The 27,807-nt window shown below is 38.6% G+C and overlaps 2 protein-coding genes across 2 annotated transcripts in view; both read right to left on the bottom strand.

The window, feature by feature from the left end:
* Nucleotides 1-5,731, bottom strand: part of LOC306848054 (actin-binding protein WASF3-like) — a 28,744-nt gene extending 23,013 nt beyond the window's left edge. Inside the window, exon 1 of the mRNA XM_079382377.1 lies at nt 5,526-5,731. The gene's annotated coding sequence lies outside the window, so the exon portion shown is untranslated. The remainder of the gene's footprint in view (nt 1-5,525) is intronic.
* Nucleotides 5,732-8,022: 2,291 nt separating this feature from the next.
* On the bottom strand, nt 8,023-18,885 carry LOC306850066 (5-hydroxytryptamine receptor 2C-like; the record flags this gene model as incomplete). Its single annotated transcript, XM_079385493.1, has 3 exons — nt 8,023-8,981; nt 10,392-10,592; nt 18,492-18,885. The coding sequence occupies 3 exons, from the start codon at nt 18,883-18,885 to the stop codon at nt 8,023-8,025; spliced, it is 1,554 nt and encodes a 517-aa protein (XP_079241619.1).
* Nucleotides 18,886-27,807: the final 8,922 nt, after the last annotated feature.

The following is a 27,807-nucleotide window of genomic DNA, read 5'->3' as shown; positions in this document are numbered from 1 at the left end:
AGACTGCAACGCATTAGCAGCTGTTTGCAGGTTATCAAGTTTTGGGTCAAAATACGTAAACATCTCTTGCTTAAGTTGCTGGAGAGCGTTCAAAATAAATGCGTTGGTCGCGTTTTGTTCCATGGCGGAGCACAGGTGAGATGATCAGGTGAACAGATTGTAACAGTGTCCGTCCAACAAGTCACAAAAAAGAGGTTTTATAACTCTAATAACACTTAAACCTTGATATGAGATAAATATGCACGAAGGTTCATTAATTAGCGCATTTAGCAGACTGAGATTTGAGGAGCTTCACTCAAGCACTGCTGCTGTGTAGGCCATCTTGGATTTTAAATGGCAATTTATTCCTGTGGTGGTAAATCTGAATTTTTAGCAGCCATTACTACAGACTTGTGTCACGTTATCCATTAGAATCCATTATGCTGATTTGGTGCTCAAGAACCACTTATTATTATTATTATCAATGTTGACATTTGTGCTGCTTACAAATTTGTGGAAATTGCTATTTTTCTGTGTTTTTTTTAATATAAAGTTCAAAACTGCATTTATTTAAAATAGAATGTGTTTATAACAAATGTCTTCACTGTCACTTTTGATTAATTACATGCCTGCTGAATAAAACTACTACTTTCTTTCAAATAAAAGTCTTGACCCCAAAATTTTTAACAATAATGCATATAGGCAGATTTATATTTATAGAAGGACAGGAATGACTATACCTACTGTTATTTCTCTAATTATTACATTTTACTTCACATTTTAAAATATTTAAATATTACATTTTTGAGAGAGACTTTGACATACTGTACACAATCATTACTGCATTTAATTAATGCATAAAAATCAACAATATCATACTTATATCTGTGGATATTTGTAACCACACAAAACTGACAAATATCCTCAACCACCAGACTCATCCCTGCCTCCTTTCTCTTCCCAGCAACAGTTTTCAGGAGGAAATTATGATTCAAATGTCACATCAAGAGAAGCACAAATAGCAGAGCTGCAGTTGCAGGTTGATCTGATGATGAGACGTTTGTGCTGCTCAGATTCCAGAGCCCCGGACCCCCCCGACCCCCCTTACGCTGACTCTCCTACCTCTTTAATATCAGGATCAACACTTGGGCTCTCTGAGAGTCGTGCTGATCAACCCCCATCCAAAGCCAACAAACAAACAAAACAAAAAAAAGGATTACATTCTCGTCCCTTTTCCCACATATTCAGAGCTGTTCAGAATACAGAACAAGAGTGTCATTAGTGCAGACTGAGAGGAAGTGTTGCCATGGTTTCCTTTCATGCCTCTTGATTGTTGCTTGATCAAAAAAGAGAGCAGAAGCCAAACACTTCGATAGACAAGACAGTTAGACAAACAGCTAGACAGAGCAAACTGTACATTAACCATCTTAAGGTCAATGACTCCAGACCAGTGTTATTGCAGTATTCTTTATACAGTATATTATAGCTTTAAAAAAATAAATATATATATATATATATATTTTTTTTTTTTTTTTTTTTTTTTTCAGTTTTCACTTTAATTTTAGTTTAAGTACTGTTGTTATTTTAGTGTTTTTTATATTATTATTTAGGTTTCATTTATTTCCAGTTATTTATTTGAGTTTTAGTTTTCATTTATTTCCAGTTAGTAATCGTAGTGCTACTAAACACCTTTTATTTAGTTTAACCTTTCTTCTAATTTATATATTTTTCAGTTTTATTTCAATTAAAAAAACAACATGTTTTTAATCATTTTAGTTAATCCTGCTTCAAACAGACTAAAAACCCTTGATGTCAAAAGTTCTGATTTTGAATGCATCAGATATGCCTTTTGCAAACCAAAAAGATTCTTTCTTGTCATGAATGATACAGCTTTAATGTGACATGATAAAATTTGTTAGATATGGGTCCCTCTGGTTTAAGAAAAGCCCAAACTTTAGCATTAAATGAAAGTATAGTTGTTAAACTAGGATGGGCTTGAGGGTTAGCGGCACTCTTTCCGTCTCTCCCCATGAATTCTTCTCACTCCTTCACACACAATTAAATGTGCTGCATTCAGCACAGTCGGGACAAATCAGCCAGGCAACCATGTGACCTGGAGTCCCCATGCCCCAGTGCACAAACCCCTGGCTGGATAAGGCCCGGAGCAAAGGGGGTCACACTCCCTGGAGTGAGTGTGTTGGGGTCAGCTCTGATCTGAGACCTGCTTCCATTCGTTTTTTTAGGATATGGATGGGTCCTTCATCTGTGTAAATGGGGCAGGCTAACAGGAGAAAGAAACTGGGGTGTTTGGAGAGACAGCGGTGGATTAACTGGAGAGTGAAATATGGCTGTGAGCTGAATGGAGATGGATGAAACCTTCAGCCCAGAAAAGACCCATCAGCCTAAGTGAATGATTACTCGAGTTTGGTTTTCGAAAAAAAGAAAAAGCAAGTCCGGCCCTACAGTTTTTTTTTTGTTTGTTTTACTCAGATATACGTCACAATATGGAAGAAAATATCTGTTGTAAAGATGGATGTGCAAAACTAAACATTTTCTAAATCATCTAGTTAGTGGGTTTTCTAAATGACTAGGTCCCAGGCATCCTGTATAATTAGATTGGATCAAGGTCATTGCACAAAACGTGTATAAAAGTGACAACCCTGCTGCGTAGAGTTTGTGTCATAAAAATATTAAATTATTTGTATATATTTTGTTATGCATTTATGTATGTCTGTTTCTATTTACATGTAAGTTTAAGTTAAATGACTTTAATGTGTTATAATGAGTTTGCACTGGACAGTCCAGTTGCATTTTCCGAATTCTGGTGGCAGTTGAGAGAGAGTAGAGTTACCTGCAGCGCATCCTCAGACAACAAAAGACGACTGCTTGTTCAACCACTAACTCTTGTCTCTGTCTCTCTCATTCACTGTCAAGAGAGTAGTCTTCTTAGTCTTCACAAAAACAGATATGGAAAGACCTATAGAATCAGATGCATAAAACACTGCTCTCAGCAGGCAACAGGAAATTAGAAAATAACTGTCCTGAAAGGTATTGTTGAAGACAGCAAATTTGCTACAAAAGTGATGTTTTAGTATGCTGACAGTAATTATTTTAAACATAACATACTGGCTGTTGTCAAAAGTATTTTGGACAAGTAATCGAAAATCCAGACCCAATATTAGCACCATACCAGAGACCCATGTTAACCGACACTGTTCCTAGTCTTGAATTTTACTTTACTTTTACTTACTTTATTTTTGTCATTTAGCAGACGCTTTTGTCATTTAGCAGACGCCAAAGCGACTTACAAATAAGAAAAAGTAACTAAAACTAAAAGTTACAACTCTATAAATACTATATACCCACATATTTAAGAAAATAAAGAAATTAAATAAAATTGACATGCATATAACAACATTTCAATAATAAAATGAAAAAACTAAAATAAAAAGCGATACTTCTATCCCTACCCGGTGGAGTCGCACGGTAGAGTTGATGGTCTTCACTCTAGGAGGGCTTCACACGACGACTGCCGCGGTATAATAACCTTTTTTATACCAATCCAACAAATCCCCAATTCAATTCAGCTGGACCCACTTTCCTGTTTATCACTAAAAATGGCCAAGCAAGTGCACACACTGACAAGATACGCGATACAGTACGAGACCAAACACGATTTCAGCACCTCAGTAGTTTTACCACCTTTAGCAGTTTTATGTGCTTTTGTCAGGTTTCTATTTAGCCTTATTTTTACAAAAAAAAAAAAACAAATCCATAAATACGGTTATAGAAGTGAGGCCTGTATGTCAGTTTTCAGAGCATTTCAGTAAACGTATCACTACTATACTGTTCTGGAATCTTGCTTTTGATCATAAACTCTGACAGAGAACTCATAAGGTCTCTGGCACCATCCCGACACTGAGACTGATGACATGGTACAGCAGTGGATTGATTCACAATATCGATGATGACCACCGTGACATCCATGTAAAGTAACTGTAACAACACATCATTGATCATGCCCTACTGCTGGCTGATACTGCTGAGTATGCATGCTGGTAAAACAGCCTGTGTATTTAGGTGTGTGTTTTTGAGTTTGTTCACAGAACCAGAACTGAATGTCTCAAAGAAGCACCTACCCATAGCTGTTGACATCTGAAATGAATAAGAGAAAATGAGAGACGCTTGTTTGGTCCAGCTGTCTCATATTCTGACATGTACTGTGTCCTGGAAAGGCCTTTTCGATGGGCTCACAAGACAGGCTATGATTGCATTTTCTTTTTCTTTTCTTTTTTGGGTGGCGGGTAACAAAAGGCAAAGGCAAAATAGCAGCAAACAGCACTTTTACACAGCCATTGCTTTTCATTTGCACACAAACACAACAGAGGGGAGAGGTGGCCCGCTGTATGACAACAGATAAAATGCTAAACTGACTTTCAGGTAATAAAAACAAAATGTTGGCTAAAGTGGAAATTTCTGACCTCAACTGAGACTCCATACTGTTTTCACGTGACCTCCAGGAGAAAAAACTATGGGTGTAGTGCTATAGCCCAAGTGTTGCTAAACCAGCTAACACAGGGACCGGTTTCATAAAACAAGTTTACCAAATAAGCCAGGGTTACTTCAGTTAGCCTGAATTATTGTCAGTTGATTTGGTTCAAAAACACACAAACACTGATACAGCTCTGGCAAACTCATAGTAGTGAATAAGAGTGCCCAAACCACACAATGTGGTGGAGCCTCCACATTCATCACACCTTTCAAAGTTGGTCAGCAAGCTGGACACCAATCATTTACTCTGGCTATCATGATAAGCTTAACATTAACCCTCTGGTGTCTGAAGCATTGTTTTGGGCCCTGGAGATGCATTGGCCTGTATATAACAGTTTTAAAACATATATTACAGTATTGAATCTAAATAAGTTGATATTTTTTATGTAAAAGTGATGCCAATCAAACATTGAGGTTCATATGAAATGCACTTGACATAGTTAATATAAATGTTGTTAGCCTTAGAGCACAGGGTCCAACATTTACCTTTACTCAAAGGCGGGTAATTGGGATTGAGAAATCTCAAAACTGACAGAATAAATATTTAAAAAGGTGGACAGACTTTCCAAAAAACATTATGACCCATTATGGTTATGTTTATCATTATATATTTTGGTGACTTACTGCAAGAAATATCCACATATAATCAGCCACATCATGAAATTCTGGAGACAACAAGCCCTTTAGGCATAATAAATCGACGAATGATAAATTATGTAAACATAAAAACATAGATGTATTATGTCCCAGTTCCTAATAAAGTTACCAGCCTCAACTGACTCGACATATTATTTGTTTGTACCACAAATGAATTATCGCACAGCCCGTATTTTCAAGGTACAATACTAATCCTCGTCACAGGCATAATAACACACACACCACACCACGGCCTTTTGATGGGATCAAAACACAGCTCTTGCGCGCGACGTTAGCGTTAGCAGCTCAGCTTTGTCCAAGCCCACGAGAGATGCAAAACCGATTAAAAGCCCGTTTACCTGTATATATCAACGTCTCTCTGATTTCGGTCCGTATTTTGCTCGCCCTCTGTATTGTTACATCGCATGCATCGCTTAACTGCTATTTTCTAAAACGACTGATGTGGATAACGGTGCGCGAGGCAGGTTCTGTTGTTTGTAAATCTCGGAACGATGCGCCCAGCGTGCGCGTTTCCTTGACAGCGTCGAGTCTTCTGCTTGAGCGCGACAAGCGCTACCCTAAGCGCATGCGCAGACCGAAGCCTTGACCACCACCCACCAAAATAAGCACAGACTGGAGCAGAAAAGGAAAAAATAATCAGCACTTTAACTCTGAAATCTCCACAAATAAGTCAGTGAAGACGGTCCAGTAAGGTTGTATTGCGTAGTTTCAGGAAGCGCTGTTGCCTGATAAATGCCAGTGTTGCAGCAAATGTAACACACAAAAACTTGAAGTAGAGACAAATGTATGAGCTTTTTTAAAACAGAAATTTCCCTACTGCGCAGATGCTAGGAATAGATTGTCTAAATTCAAGTTTTGAAAATTAGAGCTCATATTATGCATGATTTGCTTCCTATTCTGTACATTTTTATTTCATCAGTAGATGGCAGCATCGTTGATGGTACATAAAACATAAAAAATGCGCTACTATGTACTTTTAAAAATGTTACATTTTAAGAGTAATGTAAAATTCTTAAGTGAAAACATGTTACTTAGTTAAAGGTACCTTACCATATACGTTGAATATATATATATATATATATATATATATATTTATTATTCAACAAGACAATACATAGGCCTATACATTTTCTATTAATTTTTTTTAAATGTTTTACAAGTAAAAAATGTTACACTTAATATTTATATATAAATTAATAAATGAACACATCTGCTGCAAGTAGTTATTTTCATTTTTTTTTTTTTTTATTAACTTTAAGTCATCATGTGGCCTGTTTTATTTACTGCAGTTTACAGCACATTTAAAAAAAAATATATATATATTTAAAATAAAATTTAGGGTTTTTATCGGATGATATATTAACATGATATTATTAGCTGGCATATTAATTTCATGCTATCTCATAGTACTTCAAATTGTTTTTTATTCATTATTGTTTTCAAGTCTGAGGTAAAATACCTGAACAGATGGCAAAATAGATCCATTTTAAATAAATGATTGTTTAACAGGTGGCATTAAGAAATAGTTTTGTCTGAAAAAATGTTTTAAAGAAGAAAAGTTAAATATACAATGTCTAGATTTGCCACACACTGACACATTTGGCGCTGTCCATGGTCCTGGAATCAATTTGATACCATTGCAGGTAGATGTACTCAAACTCTTCAGGATACGCTTTACTTTGGAAAACTTTACAAACACAGTGAGGTGTACTGCACCTGTCTTTTATTAAATAAATAGCAGCTTCACAAAATTATACCATTGTGAGGATGACGGTTTGTTTGTTTGTTTGTTTTTTAACAAAAATGGGATTTGGTAAAACATTCACAGGCTATGGTATAAAAATGGCAGTTTGAACAAGGGAGGGTGATACAGGAGAAATTCTAGAGCGTCTACACAGAAAACAGCAAGAATTTACAGCTTTATACATCATAGGTTCCTAGACATCCTCAACATTTTTGGTCTTACAGACCAACATTTGTTGCCATGGACAGTCCGTTCATATAAAGTGAATGGTTTTAGTACTCTTGTCTGTTGTGCAATTTTGCTACTTCTCTCGCTCTGTCATGACCACCTGATTCCCAACCTCCAGAGCTAGAGGTTAATTCCTTCAATACCTGTTGAAAAAAAATCCTTGAGAAGCGGTTTGGACTAGACCAAAACTCAAACCACATTTGCTATGTCTTAGCATAAGTTTTATTTTAAATATGACCTTCACTTTATGTTAAATATGACCTTCACATTGTTCTGTTTGGTCCAGTTTTCTAGGTCACTGTAAGAAGTGGTTTGAAGAAAACTGTTGTTCCGCAGTCATTTCCTCCAGCAAAGATACAACCTCCAACAGTGTTACTGGATTACTGCAACTCAAAGGATTCGTAATATCATATTGGAGATGTTTACAAGTTACACAAACAATGATCTGACTTGCAAGTGTATTTAGACAGCATAGCTGTAATGCAACTAGCTTGGATGAAACACTAACTCTTTTTTGGCTTCACATTTTTTTTATAATTATTCAACTGACCACAAGAGGTTGCTATGACTCTATCTGTCGAATATTCGCGTGAACTGCAGTCTCGTATGCTGCTTTAGTAAGAGACTGGGTGCTCAAGCAGGACTTAATGGCATTCAAAAATCTGAACCTGTTAACACAAACACACACTCACACACATTACATTCCCTCTCCCTTTTCAGACCTTGGTCAGATTATTGTTTCTGTAGCTAACTCAGCATACATTCTATGCTGTGATACAGCTGAGGTTGCGTGGACAGCCGAGTGCTCCTAGACATCACGTGTAGCTCGATTCTGTTTTACACATCACATTAAAAGCTAGTTTTCAGACACTGCTGGTGTGTTCTGTGTGGCTGTGACCGCTGCTGATAGACTGCTCTGATATTCCCAGTTTCAGCTCCAGTCCGGGGTCAGTGTCCATGTCACGGGGCTCCAGATTTCGGATTCCATTGCCGTCCCCATTGCGGCAGTTACTGTTCCGGTCAATGGAAACTTTTTTGCAAACCAGGGTGGGTGTGACTCCCGCATGGGACAGACAAGGAGCGTTTATAGCGATGGGTTTAAGACTCACCTGTCTATACTGGCAGTGCATGTAACTTGAAAATGCCCTTCGGTAGGTCTTGTTAAACAAAGTGTACACTAAAGGATTGACCCCTGATGAGATGTAGCCCACCCAAACAAAAACATTGAGCAGTTCTGTTAGCACAGGCTCGTTACAGGCTTTATGGCAGAGGACATACAGTACGTTAGTGATGAAAAAGGGACACCACATGATGAGGAAGAGGAAGAACACTACACCCAACACTTTGGATGCTCGCCGCTCGTTCTTGATGGCCTGCATCGTGCCTCGTCGCCCATGGGTTCCGGCCGGGTCCCGTCCAGCGGGCGAATTCATTTGAGATGGGGCTTCTGAATTTGGTATTATTGAGATGGTGTCTGGGGGCACGGTCAGTCCGAGCATGTTTCCATCGCTGTTGCTGATCCGTAGACAGTTCAGACTACTGCGACGGGAAGACGGCGGCGGGGCCAACTGGGAAGTAGATGGAGCTGGAGGTTGCAAAGGCTGTTGAGAAGAAGCTTTGCCCTCATAGAGGAAGACTGTGGCCTGACGTTGAAGTGCTTGGACGGTGAGACAATACGTGACCACCATGATGACCAGAGGAATGAAGAAGGCAACAAAAGAGCCAACCAGTATGAAGTGTTCCTCATTCAGAGCACAGTTGCCATTTTTCAAGACCTTTTCTCTGTTTTGGAGTCCGATCACTGGGATAGGCATTGAGATACCTGTGGTAGGAAGAAGTAAGAGAATATCAAACAAATATATATAAACAAACATCAAAGAAACAGTCAGACTAGCAAATAAGAAAGACAACTGGAACGCAAGATGCCGGAGACAAAAGACCAGCAGCTTCAGCGAATCGTGCTCAGAGACCTATCCTCAAGACAAATCCTCTCTCTTATCCAGCTAGATGAGTATTCCTGATGGTTGAGAGAGAGGATCTTTTATTTATTTAGAGCAGAAGAATGAGTGTCAAGGCTGATAGAGACTTAATGCTGTTTTGGATCCAGATAAGAATCAAATAAACATTGGGCTCACGTTCAAACGGGAGAGAGGTTAGATGTGTGAACCCTCTGTCATCTGCACTGACGTTACTAAGTCGAACTAATATCAGCAAATGAGACATGAAGCCTTTGTGGAGAAAAGCGATGAATAGGAGACATAATTGGGGGATAGATAGAATAGTGTTGTTTCATTATTATGAAAAAAGACAAAAGCACATAAAGTTACTAAAATGTAAATGAACACTGAAAATAGAAAAATAAAAGCACACTCAACAATAAAAAGGAAAGGAAAGCCTGTGTGGGTGAGAGAACCATGTCCAAGAGAGTGCGTAGGCTTGCATTAGTAAAAAGCAGGGTGAGAAGAGTTTATCTTTTCTAGAAAGTTTAGTGAGAGGCAGAGATGGAGAGTGAAAGCTAGAGGGTCTTTCTATACTTAACCACAACTACCAGTGATACCACAGCAGACAAGTTTTTAACTCTCTGTTGTTGTAACAGATCAGTCATGGTCACTTTACATTATATGTCACAAGTCCGACTCTAGATGGCGCTAATGCAGTAGAATGCCAATCCTTCAGCATTCCACAGCAGACTGTGGTTTACTTTATTGAACAGTAGGTGGTGACCTTCACTAGAAGTATCTGATTACCTGACCGATCACAAAGATTCAATTAATCCAAGCTTCTCTGAAATTTGAGGCGCCGCTCTGGGTGATGGAGAAAATCACCACAATCACCAATACTGGCGCTTGTTTATACAATGTCATTTCAAATCATTTTCATTGTTGCTGATCTGAGGGGCCTCTTAGACCCAGCTGGAGCCTTGAGAAAACCTCACAAGACAATCTGCCATTCTGAGGGGTCCTATGAGATGTGTTAACACATTACAGTGTTAACACATTCCAATAGATTCAACAGGATTGCAGTGGACTGACATTGACTTTAGTAAGTACAAATAGTACAACTGTTCAATCTAAAGACTTCTACTGATACTGAAAAATAATTGTGTTTGTCCTTTTTTCTGCAGGTTTTTGTGGCATTTCCTCTACTGGTTATTTGGGATTGATACACAGTTCAAGATATTCAATTTCAAGATATTCAATATTCAATTTCATCATATCAATGTTTCTCTGACCTATTGAAATAGTCCAAACTGCAGCGATCTTCAGCATGGCCTTGGTGCGGGAGTTGAACCGACTGTGCTCGATTGGATTGCATATGGCCACGTAGCGGTCGAGGGAAATGGCACACAGGTGCATGATGGAAGCAGTGGAGAAAAGCACATCCAGATATATCCAAATAGGACAAAGAGCGCTAGGCAATGGCCAGGCATAATCTGAAAGATAGAGAGAGATTGCTTTGTAAACACCCTTTATGAGACGGTCATACACATGAAGAATGATGCTGAAAAAGAAAGAAAGAAAGAAAGAAAGAAAGAGAAAGAAAGGATATATAAGAGAAACAGAAGGCAAAGTGGTCTTTCAGGTCACATTATAAAAGTCCAGACGACTGTCTTCAGACCAAGAGCTAAAAAAGGCTGTGATGTCAGCTTAAACATTAAGAAACAGTCAGGTTTTGTAAAAAGTAAGTTATTTAGAGTTGGATGAGAGCAAGAGATACAAAGTCACACTGGGTCTTAGAGATAATACCAGAATTATAAAACAGATAGTTCTGGTCTTGGCTTCTGATTTGTCAATGCAGTGCTCCAGTCATGCTAAAATCCTTGAAATAGCAAATTGTATGATGTATAGCACCACATTTGTCTAAACCAATGTGTCTTTAATACATACTAAACCTGTTTTGTTTTTCTCTTTTTTTAGAGTGGTTTGGTGTGCAAAAGATGTTATGATGGTCACCACCAAGATGTTAGGATGTGGTGGATTGCCACAACATGGAGGAACCATTTTGGGTCCCCCAAAAAACCTTTGTGTCATCAGTTCTTAAAAAAAACAATGTAATAATCTGAAGAACCTTTCTCCATTATAACGAACCTTTGGCTCAATGGAAAGGTTCCATGGATGTTAAAGGTTCTTTATGGAACCATAGATGCCAATAAAGAACGATTATTTTTAAGAGTGCAAGATGTTGTTGTTGCCAGGGTATTTTCTAGAGTGTTTCTAAGTGGTGGATTAGATTGGATGGATACTAAATTAGATGAATACTAACTGGCCCACATCAAAATATCCCATAAAAGATCCCAAACCTTATATTTTGAGGTGGCATTCATTTCTGTGCAACTTATCATGCCATCAATAGTAATAGTGATGTTTGCTTTAAAGTGATGATTGCTCTAAAAAAGATATGAGTTTCTGAAGGCCAATATTAAACTTCTTGCTAAATTTCAGTTCCACAAACCTTGAACTAAACAAGAGTTGGGAACAAGTAATCCTGTAACACAGGATGTCAAGCTTCAATTGATAGGCTCTTAGGTGACAGAAGTGGCAAAATGAAAACGTCCCTCAGAGAGGACACGTTCTAATGCAGGGTCAGATACTTTTACAGAAAGGTCTACAGGTCTAGAGGGGCATGTCTGACGTTTTGGATGACATTAGCGTCACACGAGGTGTGAGTCACTGTCAATTTAACATTTTATTGAAGCCCAGGGCAAGTGCAGGCACTCCAATCATGGGCTGAATGAGGTCCAAATCCAGACAGCATTGTGGAGCTCAGAACACCTGGACTGGAGATGAAAGCAATGTCTGTTGCCAAGTTAGCGAAATTAATGCTAACAGAGTTCTCTGCCAGTATGGGACCAGCAAGTGTTCTGACACAGACAGATGGTGAGCGAGGGGTTTTCCTCTCCTCGTTTATTTGTCCGTATCTCTGCGGTGGTCCCATTCACGTTCTGCTGTCCATGGAAATAGCCCACAGCACATGCAATTACACCTTTCCTGAATGAGAAAAAATTACAGCAGCAGATCTGCGAGGTTAGAGATTATGGGGTTAAATAAGGGGCGGGAGAAAGAGATAAAGTAGGAAGTGAAGGAATTAGGTCAGAATCAACGCCTCAAATGAAGGTTTAATTCCTGCAGGCAGAAAGAAAGACAGCTAATAGTAACTAAGTAACTAGTAACTGGAGTAACTAGTTATCACAATACATCACTGATACAGCACCAGGCACGAGAGAACCGGGAGAATTCCTGGTGGCCTGGCTGCCAATTAGGCCGGCTGCCCTGTTTTTTTTTCTGCCCTTTTTAAAAAATATATATTTAATAACTTAATTGCCTACCGAATGTACTAAAGTAATTATTTCCGAATTCATCATTCGATAATAAATCTCTAATAAATCGTGAATTGGTTAGTTGTGACTCGCAACGCTATGCTTCAGCTCATGCACGGCAAACGGTGTAATCAATGTGAGAGACTCAAATGGAGTGGAAGTGCCTAGATGGACCAGAGAGGCAAACTACTGACCTGTTCAGGAAGTCAAGTGCAGGTCAGTATCATCTGTAAATGAGTTATTGTAATTTTATCTTTGTTTAAATAGTTAAGACTTAAACTCCTAGCAGCTATTAACAGTAGCAGCCCATTACTCATCACTCAAAACACTGTATGATAAAGGACATCATTATTATCTATTGTAAAGTTACAGTAGTAATTCAGCAGACAAATATTCACATAATTTTATAATACGTTTAGAGGGAGTTAGGGCAGACAACAACACAACCGAAAATTAACAATGATGTTATAATGTATAAATCCAAAAACAATGGTTACTATTGTTAAACCATGGTAACCACAAATTAGCCATGGTTTTGATACACTAACCATAGCTTAACAATGGAATTTGTAGTAAAACTATGGATACAAATGGTAATCAATTAAAGAAAAAAGAAAAAAAAGGTACTTTTACTATATTAAAACCATGGATAATTTAGTCTTGGGAAGTTCAATTGATCTGAATTAATACATTTGTTGAACAGTCCATTTTAGTGAATCGAAAAATGAAGCCCAGGCAAGATGCTTCTGACGCAGTCTCTTGTTCAAGAGTGGCTTGACACAAGGAATGCGACAGCTGAAACCCATGTCTTGCATACGTCTGTGCGTGGTGCTTCTTGAAGCACTGACTCCAGCTGCGGTCCACTCTTTGTGAATCTCCCCCACATTTTTGAATGGGTTTTGTTTCACAATCCTCTCCAGGGTGCGGTTATCACTATTGCTTGTACACTTTTTTCTACCACATCTTGTCCTTCCCTTCGCCTCTCTATTAATGTGCTTGGACACAGAGCTCTGTGAACAGCCAGCCTCTTTAGCAATGACCTTTTGTGTCTTGCCCTCCTTGTGCAAGGTGTCAATGGTCGTCTTTTGGACAACTGTCAAGTCAGCAGTCTTCCCCATGATTGTGTAGCCTACAGAACTAGACTGAGAGACCATTTAAAGGCTTTTGCAGGTGTTTTGAGTTAATTAGCTGATTAGAGTGTGGCACCAGGGGTCTTCAATATTGAACATTTTCACAATATTCTAATTTTCTGAGATACTGAATTTGGGACTTTCATTAGTTGTCTGTTATAATCATCAAAATTAAAGGAAATAAACATTTGAAATATATCAGTCTGTGTGTAATGAGTAAATCTAATATACAAGTTTCACTTTTTGAATGGTATTACTGAAAGAAATCAACTTTTTCATGATATTCTAATTTTATGACCAGCACCTGTATATGAAATAACAGTTATAAAAAAATGGGGGCTAAATGTTTGAATTAATGGATAAAAAGCAAAGATAAAAATTAAAAAATAAAATAATGAATGCATATAATAAATAACAAGAGAAATTAGAAAATGGACTGGGGAAAATTGAGCAGCAGAGTAGCAGCAAAAATAGAAACTTAACCTTAAGAGGCCTAGAACTGCTCTTTTGACGCAAGACAGAATTGGTTTGTGAGATGTCTATCAGTTCAGCACCATCTGAGCTGCTGAGTATCAGTATATAGCTCATCTTAAACATATCCTGCCACTGTGTGTTCCCAGAGGTAATCACTCTAATGCATCTCTCTGAATTCATTCCTACTGCACTATCGTGCTCTTTCCTCGTCCGTCTTTGGCTGATCCTCAGCGATATGGTTTCTATGCTTCCTCCAGACTTTAATACATGTGAGCAGGCCACATCGCTCCATTATAAAACCCATATCTTACCCTCTTTTTCACCGTTTTTGAGATGATGCGCTGGAAAACCTGAAATTATGATTTCCAAAAAATATTTAGCATCAAAATGGTTTTTAACATTGATGATAATTAGAACCATTAGCACCAAATCAGCATATATTAGAATGATTTATGAAGAATAATTTTCAAGTTTCGTTACATATAATGTTTAGATAATAACAGATGTAGGAATGAGTATTTTACATACCTTAAACCTAAATATCATGCAAACCTTTCTGGCTTTTTTACATATTCATAAAGACATTATTTATCATCTATATTAAGATATCTTCCTTGTGGACCGTAAATGAAATGAGGAGTGTGAAATCCATCATTGTCGCATCCACTGCAGTGGAAAACTATTTTTATGTCTCTGTGTGTGTGTGTGTGTGTGTGTGTGTGTGTGTGTGTGTGTAGGCATGTCTGAGTTTATGAGCGTGAAAGCATTCGTATGTGGGTGTGGAGAGCACACGTTCACACATTTGAACAGCTGATGATATTTTGCTCTGACAGCTTGCTGTTAATGGCCATCACAGGCTCAATCTGTGTGCTTATGTGTGTGTGTGTGTGTGTGTGTGTGTGTGGGGGTGGGTGGGTGGGGGGGGGGGGGGGTGTATCATTCCCCATCCTCTGGTTGTAAGACGCCCGAAACCCAAGAAACGTATGGGTACGTCTCCAAAGGTTGGTATTATTTTGTCTCAGTTCTGTATATGAGAGGTTGCATGCATTTGAGTCCATGCTTGAGTTTTCATAAACACACTTCAGTGTGGACTGTGTTTTTGTGCATGCTAGAGTAGGGTTATTGTCATTAACTAAGGGAGCGTTTATACAGTTTTCAACAAAAAACAGGAAACAGTTTATGCATTCTGGTCCATCAAATGCAACAACAGCGTTTTGCCAAACGTGAAAATTTTAAAATAGGTTTCAAAATGCAAGTTTTTTTTAATGATACTGTTATAATCTCTGTGTAAACTACAAAAATAAGAACTTGTGAAAACAGTAATGTCATGTGCGTGCATGCTTTTGCCATCTTGAGCGTTTGTATTCATCGCATCCACTTTTAAACTAAAACCATAATTTTTTAAATTTATTTTTTAATTACTTGAAATAAAAGTAAACATTAACTGAATTAAAATAAAATAGTAAAATACTTTAAAATACTAAAATAAAACTTATGAATAATAATAATAATAAACATTTTATTTTAGCTAGTAATTTCTCAACTTCATTTAATTTATGTGGAAGCCTGTTTCCACCACAGAATTTTAATCAAATTAATTAAAAAGTTAATTGCAATTTTTATCTCACAATTCAGACTGTTTCTTGCAAATATGAGAACAATTTTCTCTTAATTCTCAGATGACACTGCAATTCTGTTTTTCTGTTTTTGTCAAGAAATAAAAGATAAAAAAGGTAATTGCAACTTATCTCACAATTCAGACATTTTTCTCAGAATTGCGAGTTTTAGATCTTGCAAATTGTGAGTTAACATCAGCTTATACTATGAATAAATACTTCTGAATTGTAAGATACAAATTCAGAATTGTTAGGAAAAAGTATTGTGTAAAAGAACCAATTACCTTTTTTAATTAATTTTCTTTTTTAATTCCATGCTTGGGTGAAATACTAAAATAACAAACCCAAAAACTAAAAACTACAACGTCAAAACTATAAAGACTATAAACTATAGAAATATAAAAAATAATAAAATATTATAAAAAATAATATAATAAATAAAGAATAATCTAATGAAAGGTACAACATACAACATAATGCAAAATATAAATAATAGGAAATACTGTATAAATAAAAAAAAAATAAAATCTAATCAGTCTACATGCATACATCCATGACAAGTTGTTCTCTCTCGCCACTAAATTGCCTCTTTTTCGAGGGTCTGCAGGCTGCTGTACTGATCAGTATCTCTTTGTGATCAATACCGTCCTTTCCTCTCAAACAGACAAATGCAAGCTCATCGTGTGCACTACAGCTGACAAGCAACTAAGATCATTTAAAGGCAGGACATCTTCCATAATCAATATGAAGGGAGTTTGAGAGAGTTCAGCTAACCCACTCATGTCCAGAGATTGGCAAGGCGAAGCATCCTGAAAGAGCTTCCCCATGGCTGAGGAGATATGGACAGTGTGCCCCCCCTGCATGGATAGCAAGAGCCAGAAATACTCTAAAGCAGACAGCTCAGTTGCTCAGAGGCAGCTGGACTGGAAAACGGTCTGAATTCTGCCACAGGCGATATTTCTATGGGCTTCTGAGCAAAGCAATGCCAAACAAGCTTCTGTCTCTCTCAGTGTGCCCCCCATCGCCTGCCTCTCTCTTTCTCTCGCTCCGTGAAGGGAGATTTCATGCTATACAGTGTTATAAAGCTATTAAATCTTGCCACCTCTAGCTCTTTCCTTTCTAACTTTGTCAGTGCTCTGTACCATACATAATTAAACTCATGTACAGTCTCCCAACTAAATCAACCTAAACCCTAACTTTTTTTTTTTTCAAAATGGAAGTTATCATCTCTTGAGTTTTGGTGGAAAGAGACCAATTAAATGTGTTATTTAACCAAGGTATATTCCATGGTGTCATTTGTATAATGAGCCATGTTATTTGGAGGCGAAGGACTGCCTCGCACCAGTGAAAAAGCCCCTGGGTCTTAACAGGAAATGCCACTGAAGTTATATTATGGGAAGTGTGGGGAATGCCATATGCATTTTTTAAAAGTTTGCATCCCATCTGCATTTTTATACACCTTAAAAGTCAATGCATACTGGCCTATAGGTAAACCTGGAATACTTTACCCACAATACACCACTCCAAAGTGCAAAACCTGATGACATTAGCTGCGTCCCAATTCAGACGCTGCGTCATTCGAAGGCTAAATTTGAAGACCGACTGCGTCACCACGGTGCAACGAAGGCTGTCCCAATTCGAAGGCTCCTTCAAACCTTCGTTTCCCAGGCAATGAAGGATACAACTGATGGATCCTTCACGGCCCAGGCTATCCCAAGATTCATCGCACACTGATGATGACAGGACTATTTGAGAGAAAATACTGAATTACTTTTAAATTAAATTAACAACAAAAGTATTGAGTGTCAGCTTACTTGAATATCTAATGATGCTAATTTAAAAATGTAAAAAAAAAATCTTTAAAGCGGTTTACGTCTTCACATATCTTACTAAGATGCAATTTTATAGATGATTTATACTTATGCAAATAAATGGACCAAGGTGAGCATATTTAGACAGGTCGTGAACCCTGTTTAGTTTACAGACAGTTTAATATCATTTTCAAAAACGTCCAACGGCAGTTGTCATAGTTGATAGGTGTGACAAGATCAATCCTTCGCAGGCTAGACTGTCCCATTTCACAATGCTCAGTCCAAACTTCCTGACCTTTGCGAATGATCCAGCCTTCGAATTGGGACACAGCAATTGTCCAACGCAAATATGAGCTTTATGTTCACTTGGGAGTTTTTAAAATTGAGTGCTAGGCTGACTGTAGAAAATTTCAGAGTAAAATTTACATTATTTTATAGCGTAGAATAATTAAAATAAATAAATGCATTAATAATTTTTGTAATATTTTAAAATGTTTTACATATATTCATAATATTAACTATATTTTTGCAATATGAATGGGTCTTTATATATGGAAACATACATTTTTGTATATATATATATATATATTTTTTTTTTTTATATTTCAGGAAGGAAATCTTGATATTTTTGGGTCCATGGCATCAGATGCAATAGACAGAAAAACCCTGTTAACTTACTATAGAGGCACTATTTTAAATTTAATTTGCATATTTATACACCATAAATGTCAGAAAAGAACTGCATTTCTGAAAAATTTAAAGTAAAATAGTGCTAAAATGTAAATAAATAAATAATAGTAATAATATTGGAAATTAAGGATATTAAACATAGTAAAAGAAAGCATTTAAATATTTCAAAATGTTTTGGATATATTCATAATAATAATTATTTCCCACAGCATAAATGGGTCTTTATGAAAATATATATTTTTATATTTTAAGAAGGTCATATTTGGGGTCCATTGCATCAAAATTTAAACTCACCATAGAGGATGTTAATGAGTGAGATAGGCATGACCAAGATGCCGACCAGCATGTCCGCCACTGCAAGTGATCGCAGGAAGAAGTTTGTTGCATTTTGCAGCTTCTTCTCCAGCGACACAGCCAAAATAACCAAAATATTTCCTCCTATTGTCAGAAGGATAATTACAAGAATCAGCAGGGCTGGCCAGTTCTTCTCCTTCATTGACTCCTTTTCGACCCCATGAGGAGAGGATGGAGAAGAGGAGGAGAGATTGAAGCTGTAGTCAGTTGCGAAAAGGCTCTGGTTCAGGCTCACGGTGGTATTCCCAGGCCAGACCATCCAGCCAACGAGGTCTAGGGAGGATGTCGTAGAGCCAAACCCGCCCAAAACTGGCCCGCCTGGCGCACCCATCATCTGATGTCTTTTCCTGTCACCCTGTATCAATCTGAGCTCCTTCCACTCATGGCCGCTGACAGCCACTTATGGGAGGAAGAGTTTGGAAGTTCAAAAACGATGAAGTGATCCACTCAAAATGCTATGTGAAGGAGAAATCTACAGCGCTGAAGATATCCATAGCATTTCCTGTTGCAAGTTTCTAGCTCTGGATCTTATTCATGGAAACTGTATCTGTAAAACACAATGAGAGACACACAACAGAGCAATGAATACCAAAAAAAATAAAAATTAACTCATAGATAAAAGGCACTATAAAAGCACTCAGATAAAATAATAACAGGAATCAGAATTGAAGGTTGTGATAAATTTGTACAGTACCATGTCTAAAGAATGAATGACAACACTGTTGAATTGACTCCATCATATCATTTGTTGAATATCTCCATCATAATATTGGAGGAAGCACAAATGATTAGTTACGGAAAATCCAATGGTGCCCTTCTCCCTGTGGTAGTAGAGGGTAATTGAGTTCATAAGTTAAAATGATATGCTACAATCCGGGTCTCCGCGAACCTGCTGCAATGCCCTACCGAGAGCAATAATTCACCAAATCTGAGGTTACTCATCATTAAATTAGCTGGTATTAATAGTCTTGTGTTATTAATAACACAAGACACCTGACAAAGGTAATGTGATGTAATGTCATTATTATCGTGATGGACAAGTGGGTAATTGTCACTTCATACAGCCAGTCACTTGAACCGAACGATGTCTAATAAGCTTCGGTAATTGCAGTTTTCACCCCATCGGTTAGGCTGTGCATTATAGTAGGTGTAGACTGATGGCACGTTATGTGCGTGGGAATAACAAGTACCCAAAGTGCTCTGTGGCCCACAACTAACCATGTATGCTTTAAATAGGAGAAAGCTGGAAACTAACTACACAATGAATCTCGGCACTTGGCACAACTGTAGGTAAGTTGAGAACTTTCTCCACTCCTCCAATGGCTGTCATTTATCATGACTACCAGATCAATACGATGATTATTTCAACATACATCTTTATAAATTAAGATTATCAGCTTTATTTTCATTAAATGAAAATATTGATTGGTTCCCTCATCCAATAGCAGTTTATTGAAAGTATACAGTGAAAAGAAGAACCAAAGTATGAATCAGTAAATCAAGGTGAAACGAAGCCATTCCTCTCTAAACTGCAGAGATTGTCCCCTATAGATAGAAAATGTAAGTCACATAGAAAAATATGACACAGCCTGTCCCGGTTTCCTTTTACAATGCTAAGAAATAGGGTTATTCACTGCAGGGGACAGCAGTTTTCTGATATACAGACATGTTTCCCTGCTTCTAAATAGAGAGTAAAATCGCAATGCTCCTCAGAGTCCACAGTAGTTCACCTCTTCTCTGGAGAATGCAGATAAAGCAAACAACAGCAAAAAGGACCCTACAATAAATAAAAAAATCACCGGATAATCACTTCCTGTGTGTCCACCTCACCCATACACATAAACACGGGAGCACCCTAAATGTAATCATAAAGGTTCAAGGAAAGTGTATAATAGCCACAAGAATTCAAATTTATAGTCAGCCCTGAATCTTAATATGACTCTTCACATCCCATTATAAAACAATAGAACATCTCCTTTGGGAAACATGATGGTGGGCACAAAACAAACAAAAAAAAGAACACCATGTGCTACAGCAGGCTAAGAAACAATATCAGCATCAAGGGGCTCTGAAAGAGTCTAAAATTAGAGTTTTTTTACTACGCCGTGAGCCCAAAAACTATTTTGACACCACACACTTACATAGAAATATTCACACAACAGTTCAAAAGTTTGGGGTCAGATTTTTATTCAGCAAAGATGCATTAAATTGGTATAAAAAAGACGATTAAGACATTTATAATCTTTCAAAAGATTATAAATAATTAACTGCTGCTCTTTTGAACAGTATTAACCCCAATCAGCATATTAGAACAATTTCTGAAAAGTCACCTTTGCCATCACAAGAATTAATTACATTTTAAAATATAATAAAATAGTTTTTCTCATAATAAAACTGTTTTTACTGAATCAAATACATGCATCCTATATGATGTGACGAGTCGGCTGCCTCCCCCCTGTCCATCATCATCACCCCGTCCTGTATTCGCCGCCCTTCACCAGGCTCCCGACAGGAGTGGGTGTGTGAGAGAGGAGGGGCGCTGAAACAGCCAGGGCTGGCGGCGTGTGATGAGGCGCACCTGACGTGAATAGAGCCTCATCACCGCCGCCGTTTAAACGCCGAGCGCGCCTCTCCTCGGGAGACCGGTCTCTCCCCCGTGCATGCACGCTGGTGTCCTCGTGGGTCCAGGAAGGGAGCGTCGAGGAGGACTGCCGCACCCGTTAGGCGGCTGACGGGCCAGGATGCCGGGCCGCCGAATCCCCCAGAAGCGCCGGGATTTCCGAAGATGGACGAAGCCGCGCAAGAGACGCCGCCGCCACTCGCTCCCGGCCCCGAGAGGGGAGCGCGTGCGGCCACCGGACTCCGCCCCTTCCCTGGACCCTTCCCTCCTGAACACTGCCCTCCTGCACAGCCCCGCTGCACGACGAGGGCACCAGATCCCTGTTTATTTTGGACACTTTTCCCCCTTTGGACACGTTATTTTACCCCTTATTGTTTAATAAAAACCTCTCCGAGGCTTGACGCCACGCCCACTGTGTCTGTCGTTGGCTCCTCCCGCCACAATGAGTACAAGAGACTTCTTTAAAACCCTTACCAACCCAGAGGTTGTACTACTATGGGGTAAAAGTATACATTTGGAGAACTGCAAAAACGAGCCAAAACCTCACAGTTTTAATGAAAAGAACACTGAAAGATGAATTCTGAGTTAACAAAGCTGATTGTGGCTCACCTGATGAGAATCCTAATTTAAGTCTCTCCAACTCTCATTCTCTCTCTATTGCTCTCTCTCAAACGCTCGCTTTTCCCTTCAGACACCTTCATCATCCATTAATGAAGTGGATGAGAGTGCACTCACAAACTAAGTGAGATTCTGCATTTCAACAATGGGTAATTAGCCTGTGAATTGGGATAAACTGGCATGAAATGGAACGACTACACGAAATAAGGACAATGCTCAAATCCCTTCCAGCGATTCAAATCTTTAATCTGGTAACGATCGGCACTGGATTAGAATTTGGGTTCATTTGGAATGGTTTTATTGTGGGGAAATGTTTCCAAAGCATTCCGAAATTCTCTTATGATCCACCTAAACCACAAATAAACATTCATGTTATCTTTTTTGAATAGGATGGGGGTAAAAAAAGAGACAAACAGACAATAGAAAATGGGTACAAAATATGATTCTGCCTCAGAACATTTCTGACACTGACCTACATGAAAGTGTTCTTAGATCTGGTTGTCTCATTTCATATTTGAATCAGAAAATGAAATGCAGAATTATTTTTGCATGATGGGAATCGTGGGCAGAAGAACCTGCCTGAGGGAACTAAAATTTCCACCCACTACGAAAAGTTTAAAAACCCTTTTGCTTCCTGACAGGAAGGTTAAATATTCTCCTAAAATAAATCTGAGTGGTGTGTATTTGTGTGGGTATGTGTGAAATAAGGATAAGAAATGAATGCTGAGTAGTTAATTAGTCCTGGTGCTGTCGACTGAGATCAACAGAGACAAAACTAAGATTAGATTGAGTGATTCTGACAGCATCACTAAGTGAAGGAATCTGTATGTGTGCATCTGTGGAATTACATATCTAATATTACGGCCCCAGTCGTTTTGTTTGGTGATATAAATGACATGTAAAATCAGGCGAGCGAGAGTAGCCACATGTGTGCGTTGGGTCTGGCACAAATAAACAAACAGACTTACATGGATCCCTGAGGACCCCAATAACACAATGGGCAAGCGCTAAACATATGCATATCCAGATTTCTTCTCAGCATGTGGTTGCAAAATGGACCTCAATTGTTATCCCACAGAGAAGACTCTCACGTCTCCTAATTTATTGTTCTGTTTAACTCAGCATTACATTCATAACTGAGACTATCATTTTTGTCTGTAGGGCTGAATAGATGTATATAGATTAAGAAAGTAACCAGCAAGCTTGAAAAGCCATTTGCTCAGTGCCGTTCAGTTCAGCACTTTAATGGAACAGAAAATAAATTCCAGTCTCAATTTATCCTGGGAGGGGGAAAAAAACGTTATGAACAGCACTTGAAAATAAAATAAAGCTAAACCAAACAATAAACAGCTAAAAACTAACTGCTCTGCAAACTGTCGCCCTTGGCCTTTTCTTTTCACTTTATTTTGCAGTTAGCAGGGTGAAATACTTAGGGCAAGCTTTTGAAAGACAATCACTAAATATCCTTGACACAACAACAAATATTTTGTCTTTTTATACACATATACAGTAGGCTACATGTCTCTCCACAGTGATACAGTGATTCATCTGCAGCTTGCGGTACATGACCATTACCTGTCTCTATAATCTGCTTTTGTAAGATAACCCAGACTTTGAAATGATTTGAAATCTGTTCATATGTCTATTTCGCCCTGCTCTTCACATCACTGGAGAAGGTCATTCAGATAATAACTCAACTAATATGGGAGGGCTGTTACAGGAGTCACTAAATCAGGCATAAGATTCCTGCTCCTGCAATATTCTGGCAATTATGGAATCTAAAAAATTAGAAAGCCTGTGATTTTCTGTGATTTGTTTGTAATTCTACAATACAAAAATCTAATTCAAAAATTAGCATGCAGCATGTTTTTCCTGGACTTTGGATATTCTGGAACAGATCCTCTGTGACAAAGGTTTAGACTCGCAGTAAGCTGGTTACAGGACCATTTGACATGGCTTTTTGCTCATCCACCTGTTTTTCTTTGAATCAGATGCTAGTCAACATGCGAGCCAGACTGCTAATGTGCATTTAACAAGCAGAAATCAATAACTAATCAATACTGTTTCATAAAGAGCTAATAATGAGGAGAACACAAACATACTTGCAAACACAGACACACACATACAGTTGGGCAAAAAAGTATTTAGTCAGCCACCAATTGTGCAAGTTCTCCCACTTAAAAAGATGAGAGAGGCCTGTAATTTTCATCATAGGTACACTTCAACTATGAGAGACAGAATGGGGGGAAAGAATCCAGGAAATCACATTGTAGGATTTTTAAAGAATTTATTTGCAAATTATGGTGGAAAATAAGTATTTGGTCAATAACAAAAGTTCATCTCAATACTTTGCCAACAAAGGGTATATAACAATGACAGAGGTCAAACGTTTTCTGTAAGTCTTCACAAGGTTTTCACACACTGTTGCTGGTATTTTGGCTCATTCCTCCATGCAGATCTCCTCTAGAGCAGTGATGTTTTGGGGCAGTCGCTAGGCAACACGGACTTTCAACTCCCTCCAAAGATTTTCTATGGGGTTGAGATCTGGAGACTGGCTAGGCCACTCCAGGACCTTGAAATGCTTCTTACGAAGCCACTCCTTCGTTGCCCGGCCGGTGTGTTTGGGATCAGTGTCATGCTGAAAGACCCAGCCACGTTTCATCTTCAATACCCTTGCTGATGGAAGGAGGTTTTCTCTCAAAATCTCACGATACATGGCCCCATTCATTCTTTCCTTTACACGGATCAGTCGTCCTGGTCCCTTCGCAGAAAAACAGCCCCAAAGCATGATGTTTCCACCCCCATGCTTCACAGTAGGTATGGTGTTCTTTGGATGCAACTCAGCATTATTTCTCCTCCAAACACGACGAGTTGAGTTTTTACCAAAAAGTTCTATTTTGGTTTCATCTGACCATATGACATTCTCCCAATCCTCTTCTGGATCATCCAAATGCTCTCTAGCAAGCTTCAGGCGGGCCCGGACATGTACTGGCTTAAGCAGGGGGACACGTCTGGCACTGCAGGATTTGAGTCCCTGGCGGCGTAGTGTGTTACTGATGGTAGCCTTTGTTACTTTTGGGGGAAGTCGTGGCCTAATGGTTAGAGAGTCGGACTCGTAACCGAAAGGTTGCGAGTTCGAGCCCCCGGCCGGCAGGAATTGTAGGTGGGGGGAGGGAACGTCCAGCGCTCTCTCCACCCTCAATACCACGACTGAGGTGCCCTTGAGCAAGGCACCGAACCCCCAATTGCTCCCCGGGCGCCGCAGCATGGCTGCCCACTGCTCCGGGTGTGTGTTCACGGTGTGTGTGTGTGTGTGTGTGTGTGCATTTGTTCACTACTCACTGCTGTGTGTGTGCACTTGGATGGGTTAAAGGCAGAGCACCAATTTCGAGTATGGGTCACCATACTTGACAATACGTCACGACTTTACTTTACTTTACTTTACTTTGGTCCCAGCTCTCTGCAGGTCACTCAGGTCCCCCCGTGTGGTTCTGGGATTTTTGCTCACCGTTCTTGTGATCATTTTGACCCCACGGGGTGAGATCTTGCGTGGAGCCCCAGATCGAGGGAGATTATCAGTGGTCTTGTATGTCTTCCATTTTCTAATAATTGCTCCCACAGTTGATTTCTTCACACCAAGCTGCTTGCCTATTGCAGATTCAGTCTTATCAGCCTGGTGCAGGTCTACAACTTTGTTTCTGGTGTCCTTCGACAGCTCTTTGGTCTTGGCCACAGTGGAGTTTGGAGTGTGACTGTTTGAGGTTGTGGACAGGTGTCTTTTATACTGATAACGAGTTCAAACAGGTGCCATTAATACAGGTAACGGGTGGAGGACAGAGGAGCCTCTTAAAGAAGTTGTTACAGGTCTGTGAGAGCCAGAAATCTTGCTTGTTTGTAGGTGACCAAATATTTATTTTACCGAGGAATTTACCAATTAATTCATTAAAAATCCTACAATGTGATTTCCTGGATTCTTTCCCCCCCATTCTGTCTCTCATAGTTGAAGTGTACCTATGATGAAAATTGCAGGCCTCTCTCATCTTTTTAAGTGGGAGAACTTGCACAATTGGTGGCTGACTAAATACTTTTTTGCCCAACTGTACAAACTAAGTATTTGAGAGCATGAGAAACCTCTCTGAACCATGAAACGGTGCTTTACTTGCTTGGATTAGCATAAGTCACTCTGAAACTTTTGAGACGAAGCTTTCAGAAAGTCTTAAGGTGTGATAGAAACACAAATCTCATTCATAAGATGATTTCCTGGATGAGTGAATATGTGGACAGGTTTTATCTGCGAAACAAGTGACACAACAACAACAAAAAAACATTTTAAAATATACCTGCGATTGTTTACCAGAATTGATGCGGTTGATAGAAGTTTCATATGCCATTCGAGGGCTAACAGCTCATGTGTGCTTGTGCCTACAGCAAAATGCATCTAATATAAGGAAGAAAAAGTAGGGTTCAGGCATCAAATTCCAAAGACCAGGTCGACGCATGGCATTCTGAGATTTCTTTGTCGTTTTTTGCATTCCATTTGAAACTCTGCATTTTCCAATTTCTTTTTTGTGGCAAAGTAACAATAGCCATGGGCATGCCTCGGAGCAGCACATCTGCCCGTCTCCAAATGATCTCTATTTACCAATAAAAAAAAAGTAAAATAAGCCTTCTGTAAATCTCCACCTTAGACTGGATCTCTGATATCAGCAATCAATAACACATGATCAGCTATTTCAGTGTGAGGTGGCAAAATTTAGAGTTCTCTTGGATGAAACTATCAATGTTATTCTTATGCAAAAATTGAAGCTTTTTGTGTATCGGTTCTAAAAAAGTGTTTTTAAGAGAGAGAGAGAGAGAGAGAGAGAGAGAGGTATTAAAACCTATTCTAACTATTCTTTCCATTCTGAAGACAATAATACTTAGTATAAAATGTAAAAGAAAAAAAAATCAGTGACAACAGGGACTGTATAATAGTTCATTATAAGGCTAAATTGGTCTTTTTTAAATTTGAAAACCAAACAGATACAGCATAAACAAATTACATTTAATAAATTCCAAGCGTGTTTTCGGTGTACAGAATATCCAATGATGAAATAAAAATGCTGGAAAAAAATTATCTTTTGTATGTATATACACAAGTACAAAACCTCTTTTTAATTTCAGAAATGAAATCTTATCTGGGCTTTAGGAATGATTGAATGATATCTCTTTGCATTCAGTGGAATTTTTAGCAATTAAAGTGTGGATATCTTCAATATTGCACTCTTCCTCTAGATTTTTTCAGTTTAGCTTTTTGTTATTTTCTATCTACTCGCAATATTAAATTTTTTTCTTTTAATTTTTGCAGGCCTTGGGGAGTGGGAGGGTTATATTGGCATCCAGGGAGACAGTCTATTGATTTCCATCTTTCTTTCACTTCTTTCAAGCTTTTCAATTCTCAATCTCTGTCTTTGTGGCACTTTTCATGAGCAGTTGGTGAAGAGCCGTTGAGGTGCTCTATGCCCTTGACTGGGCACCATCAGTTGCAATTTCACCCCCTTTGCTCTCTTTCTCTCTCTAAGTATCTTCCCCTCCCTTTCCTTTTCTCTTCTCCTTTTCCATCAAACAGGGCAACACACTTTTTTCTTTTCTTTTTTTTATAACCTTTTTCGTGATTTTACTCAATGTATGAGCATGCCTGTTTATATAACACCTGTTTTTTTGTTTCCGAACACACTCACATACACACTACCACTTGAAAGAGTCTTTTGCACCATGTGGCCAACTGTTCCACTAAGAGTTTCATTAGCACGTCTTCATCCTATAATCATATCGGAGTTAGTCTTTATATTACATACCCTTCCCGACCCGCTGCATCAGTCTTTCTTTCCTCACTGAATAAACACTTATGATAATTGCCGCTCGTTTGCTATAGTAACATTCAGATGAAAAATCACTGTGATGCTGGAGTATTTTGCTCTGCGTGATCTGTAATCTGTTTTTAGTTATTCACAATTATAACGCACTATCAAAGATAAA

The sequence above is a fragment of the Barbus barbus genome (genome assembly GCF_936440315.1).
Source record: "Barbus barbus genome assembly, chromosome: 1".
NCBI lineage: Eukaryota > Metazoa > Chordata > Actinopteri > Cypriniformes > Cyprinidae > Barbus > Barbus barbus.
Note: the sequence above shows the minus strand (reverse complement) of the source record. Positions and strands in the feature narration are given on the sequence as shown.